The 8,626-nt window shown below is 39.9% G+C and overlaps 1 protein-coding gene and 1 long non-coding RNA gene across 2 annotated transcripts in view; one reads left to right on the forward strand and one right to left on the reverse strand.

Annotated features, from left to right (window-relative positions):
• LOC307026287 (sodium channel protein type 5 subunit alpha-like) overlaps positions 1-8,626 on the reverse strand; it is a 106,878-nt gene that overhangs the window by 40,400 nt on the left and 57,852 nt on the right. The window contains exons 13-14 of the mRNA XM_079661568.1: positions 481-621; positions 1-99 (exon numbers count right to left, since the gene is read on the reverse strand). The exon at positions 1-99 is cut by the window's left edge and continues 22 nt beyond it. Coding sequence (XP_079517694.1) covers positions 1-99; positions 481-621 — 240 coding nt within the window. The remainder of the gene's footprint in view (positions 100-480; positions 622-8,626) is intronic.
• LOC307026289 overlaps positions 1-8,626 on the forward strand; it is a 340,364-nt gene that overhangs the window by 27,671 nt on the left and 304,067 nt on the right. The window lies entirely within an intron of this gene.

An 8,626-nucleotide genomic window follows, 5' to 3' on the forward strand; every position in this document is an offset into this window, starting at 1 on the left:
GGTGTGGATGGTGCTCAGGCGTTTGAGCTTCATCATGGCTTTGGCTTCTTTCCTCTTCTGACGTCGACGCTTCAGGTTCCCGTTGAAAAAATCTATAACCTACATCACAGATACGAAAGTAAATTGCTGTGTGAGACGTTTGAACCACAGAGGTATATCGTAAGAGAAACAATAAGAGAAAAGTAGAAAGCAGTCATCCTCAGATCAGAGGGAAGGTGCCTCGATCCTTGGTCTTTTTTATCTATCAAGTCTATCCAAAAACATTTTCTTTGACCCCACTTTCTCTTTTTTTTTACTAAATGAAGTTGCAAATGAAATGTTATAATTGTTTTACTTGGGACAACTAATTTAAACTGAGTCCGTCATTGAAGCCTGATTATTTTTCACATTTTTCAACTGTTTTTGAAATCATTGCATTTGGAGCTAGGGGAAAATATTTGATCAAACTTTAACTTAAAAATGTGTTTATTCCATCAGTACCTGTCTGCGGCACCAGGCCAGTCCTCTTGTGATCCGATGGATGGCAATGTGCAGATTGTTCATTTCTCCGTCATCGTCCGGAGCTGAAAGGTTATCAGAGCTGAAGCTGCTGAGGAGCAGAGCCAGGAAGAGGTTCAGCAGCTGCAGGGAGACGACAAGGGGAGGAGATTTTAAAGTTTCGCTCTACGACAATGAATATATCTCCATTTTGTCTTATACTGTACTATATTTTTAAGTGTTTGTGAATAAACCAAATTGAGTTGAAGTGTGTAATGTTCAATGCTTGTTTAATTTAGACACATGCGAACATTTGGAGCAAAAAAAAAGATACAATTATTCATAATCCAGAAAAAAAAATAGACACTGTTTCTGTCTTTCAACCCTCCATCTTCTTCTCGATGTTTCTCACCGTGTGGTTCTCTGTCATTTAGCGCACACACACTTACACTCTGTGGTATCACAGTTTCCAGTGCAGGTTGATTACTCATTGTGCGATGAATAATGCCTGAAGCCTCTTGGTAACTGATCACTGAGTCTGAGAGCTGCTCTTAAACAGATTGGTTTCCCTTTAACCACAGCTGAGTGTGTGTGTGTGTGTGTGTGTGTGTGTGTGTGTGTGTGTGTGTGTGTGTGTGTGTGTGTCTGTGTGTGTGTGTGTGTGTGTGTGTGTGTGTGTGTGTGTGTGTGTGTGTGTGTGTGTGTGCGGGTGTGTGTGTGTGTGTGCGTGTGTGTGTGTGTGTGACTGAGTGTTAGTTTGTGAGAAGTGCTTAAAGGCACTTGAGGCGGCTGCAGACAAAGTCATGTTCGTTGTGTTTGCCCGGAATTACACGAACAACAAAGAAAGAAGAAGAAAAGGGAGAAGAAGATGGACCAAACCCTGAACAAATCTTTCCATCAAAACACTTGAATATCATACTGTTTACTTTCAAGCAAATCATTTGTTTACATAAAAAAAGTGCTGCATGAACTGCATTTTTCATGCCTTATAATGTTTCAATACTGTATAATTTACATACATAACAAATGGGAAAAAGTGAGTTTAATGTTCTTTGAACGATATCAACATGCACAAAGAGACATTGCTTTTAAAATGTTTATTGGGGATTTACTTCCTATATCTGTTAAAAAATGACAAAAACAACACACAGAAAAACCACGCATCCCAGTTTCTGATTGTCTAAAAGGAAACCAGGCCATTGGGTCAATATCTGACACCAGGAAGCACCATCTGACCTGGGTGTGTGTCATAAAGCATTAGTGTATCAGATGTATATTGATTACAAAAGACTTATTTTTGTATACAGAACCATTTTTTAGAGTAGCATTATGTTTTTTCACTTTCCAATTTTTTTTTATGAAATTGGATCATGAAAGAAAATATCATTATTGGAACTCTTTTATGAATGTTTGTGAATACATTTCTCAAATTTGCTCAACATTTTTGGAGGATATTTGTTCTGCAGAACACATATTACTATTTTATAGTAATATGCTGCTGTTGTATTTTTCCTGATTCATTTTATATATATATATATATATATATATTTTTTTAAAATCATTATTAAGTTTAAATATTAAAAAAGTATACATTTAAAACTTAAGTTACAGTAAGAAAGAACCTGTCTGATAATGTTTTCAACGTATGTTTAGTTTTGGTGGAATATTTTCAAACTAAGTTCTGATGTTTATAGGTTTTCAAATGTTGGCAGTACTAAAACAGTACAATTTGATGTATTGTATCCATGTGTGTGTGTGTATATCTGTATTGCATATGACGGAGTAGAGAAGTGTTTGTGTTTGTGTGAACTGGTGGAAATGTGTGAAAAATAGTGTGAGTTTATGTCTATTTCCTTGTGTGTGTGCATGTGTGTGTTTTTGTTTATTGATCCCAGCCTGAGGTGTATGTGTTGTTTGTGTGACAGATCAGTATCCGGCTGTTTCACCATCCCCATAGTGCTGACATCTGATTGGCTGTGGGGCCAATAGATCAATGCTGCTGATTGGCTAACATGGCAACATGAGCGATGGCTCCCCTAACGACCTTCCTGCCTCCAATAATCCGATAACACACCACTGACACACAGAGGACTCCCCTTTCCTCTGTGTAACTTATTTAACCAGAGGCCTGTACTACGAAACAGGATTTTCGCTTAGCGGGCTAACTTCAGGGAAAACTCGGGGTTTCTGGTTCTACGACGCTGGTTCTCTTTTTAGCAGGCTAGATCTCCATGGTAACTGATGCTGAGCGGCTAACCTGCTCCGGAGCAGGTTAGGTTGCAGGCTAAGAGATCAACTCAGTGAAAGCACCGCCTGCTGACCAATCAGAGCTCAGTGTGCGGAGTTTAAAGCGATCAAGTTATATTACAGGAGAAAGGAAAAACAGTTTAAACTGCCATTGCAGGAAAGACGGCCGGCAAAAGTCACAGACTGTGAATGTGAAAATTAATAGAATATCATCTCCCATCTTCAGAGCAATCTATAATAACATTAGCGTTAAGAAAGCTTAATTAAATATCTGCCACAACATAAGTAACCGGATCAAAGTAACATTACGTAGCCTACAGTCCGTGGCACTGTGAGTGCAGACGTCGATGTGTCCCATTATCATTCATATCACATCATATCACATCATAATGTATCACATATTTCCTTATCTGAGTCAGCTGAGCCGTATCTGGCCGTGCAACACTCAGTGTCACATACTGTATGCAGAAGTATTATTTTAAGCAACACATTAAGTTGACGAAACACTCGAGTCAAATGTATTTAAAGTCAGATCGTGTCTTAGACGGGGCAGTGATATCATAAACCTGTTAATGTACGCATTCAAACACTTTTTCTTTTACCAGCTGTATTCACCTTGCAGGTGCAGCTATGTGGCTTTGATCCTGGATAAAGTGTTTAAATCATGGATGTTTAAAGTTTAACTTCTTCATATGTCTACGTAATATTATAGTTGACTTTTCATTCAGGATGTATGACGCCTCTGCGCTGTCAGTGCGCTTCTCCATGTTTGTGATTGGTCGAATGCTCCAAATACCACCCCTTTCATGTGAACGCACACCTAACTAGATAGGACACGGCTGGCTTGAGCGATCCACTTGATAACCCGCGTCATAGTACAGTTTAGCGAGAGCGCGTATGTTTTGGATTAGGCCAAACGGCTAACTTGAACATATCCAAGTTAGGTTGAACCGGCTTCGTAGTACAGGCCTCTGATATACATGAAAATATGTAATATATACATACAGTCCATTGAATATACGCTCAAATAATAATCTTTAAACAAGATTTTATGTATTTTCTCGCCACTAGGGGGCAGTGAAAAATTGTACTGATTTGAATAGATAGAAAATATGTCTTTTGCTGGAAAATGTTATATGCCAATGTGTTTATCCAACAACAACAACAACAAAACATCTTCCATAGATACTCAGGCTAGAATCAGAGTAAAATTCAACTCAGGTAGACCAGGATACTCCACGAAACAGCTGGTGCCCTGGAAACACGCTCAAACACACACACGTACACAGATATACACACACAAACACACATGATGAATGATCTGTTCCTCCTCGTCACAACAAACCCCCTTGAGCAAAACCCCCTGGGATAAAAGCTTGAGGTAAGAAGGAGCGAGAAGACATGAGGCATCAGGGAGTGAAAGTGTAGAGTTCATGCTTAGATTCTTTGATGTTTAAGTGCATGAACAACATGAGCTACTTACAAATAAAAAGTACACATATACTGAACTAGAAGAGTACACAATGGGACCAAATGTGAATGGACACATTGTTCTTCAAGCAAGCTGCTTAAGAAATAGGATACGTAACTTAAAAATCAGTGTTCATACATTCAGTAATTTTGAAAGTAGTAAATGACACAGATTATTGAGCTGATGTATTAGAAGGATAATTAAACATTTGACTACCAACCTCCTCTAGACCTGTGTTTTTCCTCACATTTACTAAAAGGTTTCTGTGTCTATTGGGATGAACCATATAAATGAATGATCCATCCACCATTAATCCTAGAATTTATCCAATTAATCTTCAAATCGCTGATTTCTGGTTTTCACAGAATCTGATGAGAAGTCATAATGATTAAAGGTGTTGAATACACAGTGTTAGATGAAAGGAAGAAGAGTAATAAAAGAGGAAGACTGCGTGGTGGCAGGTGTGCTGCAGGTGAAGTGCTGACACACATTCAGCCTCTCGTTTGTCAAAAAGAGAAACCAAACATCTGCTCAACCGCAACAGTCTACACACACACACACACACACACACACACACACACACACACACACACACACACACACACACACACACACACACACACACACACACACACACACACACACACACACACACACACACACACACACACACACACACACACACACACACACACACACACACACACACACACACACACACACACACACACACACACACACACACACACACACGGAATTAAAGGAAACACTTCCAGAGCAAAAGCAAAGCAAGAGCTGCATCTTGTTTCTACAGGTTTGCTGAGATAGTTATCCCTAAAGTCTACCCTTTCCTTCCACTCCCACGTCAAGTCTGTGACCAAATCGGCCTTTTTCCATCTAAGGAACATTGCCAGACTCCGACCGTCACTCTCAGAGTCGATTGTAGAAACCCTAGTCCATGCGTTTGTCACCTCCCGCTTGGACTACTGCAATGGTGTCCTGTTTGGGGTCCCCAACAAAACCTGAGTACTCACACATACAAAGCCGTGGCAGCACATCACTCCCACCCTCATCCACCTCCACTGGCTGCCGGTCAGTCCCGCATATCCTACAAAGTCCTCCTCCTCACCTACAAGTCCCTCCATGCCCATGCCCCCCAGTACTTATCGGACCTCCTCCTCCGCCCACATGCCCCAGCCCGGAACCTGCGGTCTTCAGACTCTGGCCTGCTTACCACCCCCCGTACCAACCTGCGAACCTTCGGAGACAGAGCCTTCAGTGTAGCAGCCCCCACCCTCTGGAACGCTCTCCCTGCGGAGATACACAACATCCCCATGCTTGACGCCTTGAAAAGGGCCCTCAAGTCCCATCTGTTTGCTAAGGCCTTTGGCCCCTAATCTATTTGTTGTTTTGTCTGTCTGACTGTTTGTCTGACTGCCTTTTGTTTTTGTTATGATTGTTTTGCCCCTGTTCCTCTTTGTAAAACGACCTTGGGTCTCATGAAAGGCGCTAAATAATTCCAAGCTACTATTATTATTAAATCCAAAATGTTAACGTAATTAACTTATTAAACTGTTATATAATGTGCGTTAACATAAAGTGACTTCAAAAGAGCTGCAGGTAACATCTGGAACTTTTATTTTGCGCATTAAGTTGAATGTGACACAGAAATATGCACCAAACTTATTTTAGAAAACAGCTGATTTAAGTTTTTGTGATTATATTTTTGAACCTTTTAAATCAGTTGGGTGTCTCATATGGATTTATGATGTCACACCCAGACTAATGTTAACACACACACACACACACACACACACACACACACACACACACACACACACACACACACACAAACACACACACACACACACACACACCGAAATAGAGTGGCATACCCCTCAGCGTACGTAAGATGTATAAGAGTGTGTTTTTATTTGCCAGTGAAAGTATGGGTGTTGTTTACCTTTAGCTAGATACAAACAAGGCACACGCCATCAGCTGTGCCGTGACTTGTTTGAATGCAAATTGGAAGCAACTACCTACGGTTACATGTGAACATAAATGTGTGTGTATCTGTGTGTGACATAACAGTTGCTCCTGTGCTCTGCCTCTGGGCCTTCTGGATAATAGTCTAACATCATGTGACATGTTGAACTGAGACTGACTGATGTTACTGATGACTTCCTTCATTCTCATATATGAGATTCTCTACTTCTTATAGTAACTCGCCTTTGGTTTCACTGGTTTATATCATTTCCTTTAAGTCTCTTTCTTCATCCTTTCGCTTCCTTTCATTGGCTCTCTTTTCAACATCCTTCAATTTGACTTTCCTTTCTTTTAAAATGTTTTTCTTCCACCTTTGCTTTGCTCTTCCTTCCTATCCCTCTAGCTTTTATCCTTGCTTATTCCTTTTGTTCTCTTACCTTCTTGTTATTCGTACTCCCTCCCTTCCCTCCTTCCTTCCTTTCTTTTTAATGTTACTCTTCTTCCTTCGTTCAGTCTCTTCCTTCCTATAACCTTCCTTTCTTCTACTTCCACCACTTGCCCTTTACCTGTCTCCCTTACTTCCTCCTTTCCTTTTTGGCTCTCTTTTCTTTCCTTTATTAGCTCTCTCTTCCTTAATTTGGAGACTCCATTTTCGATTATTGTTTACCTTTCTCTGTTTCCCTCTTTCCTTTAATACTATTTCATTCCACCAACTACCTTGCCTTCATTTCCCCATCTTTTCCTCCTTCCTTTATTCTCAATTCTCTTTTTCCTTCCTTCCTATGTTCTCTTCCCTTACATCATCGCTCGCTGCTTTCTCGCTTTTATACATACACCCTGTCATTATACTTTCTGTTCTTTCTGTTTGTCCTTTCTTGCTCCTTCATATTGAGGTGCACAGTTGACATCTCATAACAAAAAAACGAATCATATTCATACACTTATGAATGCATGGATAAATGCCTCAACACACACATACACACACAAAGTACCACACACATTCTGAGCCGAGCACAATGAGGCCATTTCAGAGGGATAAATCAGCTGAATTGGAAAGGTTCCGTCACCACGACACACACACACACACACACACACACACACACACACACACACACACACACACACACACACACACACACACACACACACACACACACACACACACACACACACACGCACGTGTTTGTGCATATTCCTTCAATACGGTCAGCATATCCCTCTGCAGGGAGAGATACAATTCCTGCAACTGACAGGAGAAGAATAAGAGGCTGTTGACTGCCAGTGTGTGTGTGTGTGTGTGTGTGTGTGTGTGTGTGTGTGTGTGTGTGTGTGTGTGTGTGTGTGTGTGTGTGTGTGTGTGTGTGTGTGTGTGTGTGTGTGTGTGTGTGTAAGCTGTCTGGTCTTTCAAGCTCGTTATTAAATATCCATGAGACCATTAAGCTAAATAGATGAATGAGACTCTATTATTGCCAAACACGCACACACACACACACGCAAGGACACACACAAGGTCTACTGACTCGTGAATATATGAGACTCTTTCTGATAAAGAAAAAATCAAAGAAGAAGAAAATAAGAAGCAAAATTAAAATTGGAAAAACAAGTTTAGTGACATAAAAGTATCTTGTTGTTAGTTTGAACCCTAACCCTTTCTTCTCAAAACATGCCAATACACACAGTATTGTTTTTCATGTGTATCTTTCTATTTTTTTTGGAAACTTTTTTCAGTTCTCCAGATATAAAATAAATTTGTCTTCACAAACAATACATATAACACATCATTGGCATAGGTGTATTCACAAACTGAAATACCATAATTCTATATGAAAAGATCAATTGATGCTGTATCCGAAAATAAGGTAATTAAGGACATAAGGAAATGTTTTAAAATGTGTCAGCGCAAAGCTACTAATCTCTGTACTAATACCATCAAAAGTAGGACTCAAATTGTTTGCATTATTCCCCCAATTGCAAATCTTTATCTCTTAAGAAAAACCTAAACTGTCAAACGTACCACTACCAACTACTTCAACCCTATTTTATACACATTTCATTTCTTTCTGTTTTATTTTAACCAGAGTTAAATCTCCTTTCCACATAGTGTAAATATTACTCATATAATATATTTTGTTGGCTTCCTGACCTATCTAAAGCAGCAGATTTGAATGTAAATGAATCATCGTTTGTGTTCAGATTTCATCATTAGGCATGTAATCCATCACTGACTCTTGTTTTTGATATCAAATACTCTTGTGCACTCTCATGTAACAGGAAGCATGGCCTGGACTGACCGGTGTTATCTTGTACAACAGCGTAATCACTTAAACACACACACACACACACACACACACACACACACACACACACACACACACACACACACACACACACACACACACACACACACACACACACACACACACACACACACCACACACACACACA

The sequence above is a fragment of the Notothenia rossii genome, assembly GCF_949606895.1.
Source record: "Notothenia rossii genome assembly, chromosome: 12".
Classification (NCBI taxonomy): Eukaryota; Metazoa; Chordata; class Actinopteri; order Perciformes; family Nototheniidae; genus Notothenia; species Notothenia rossii.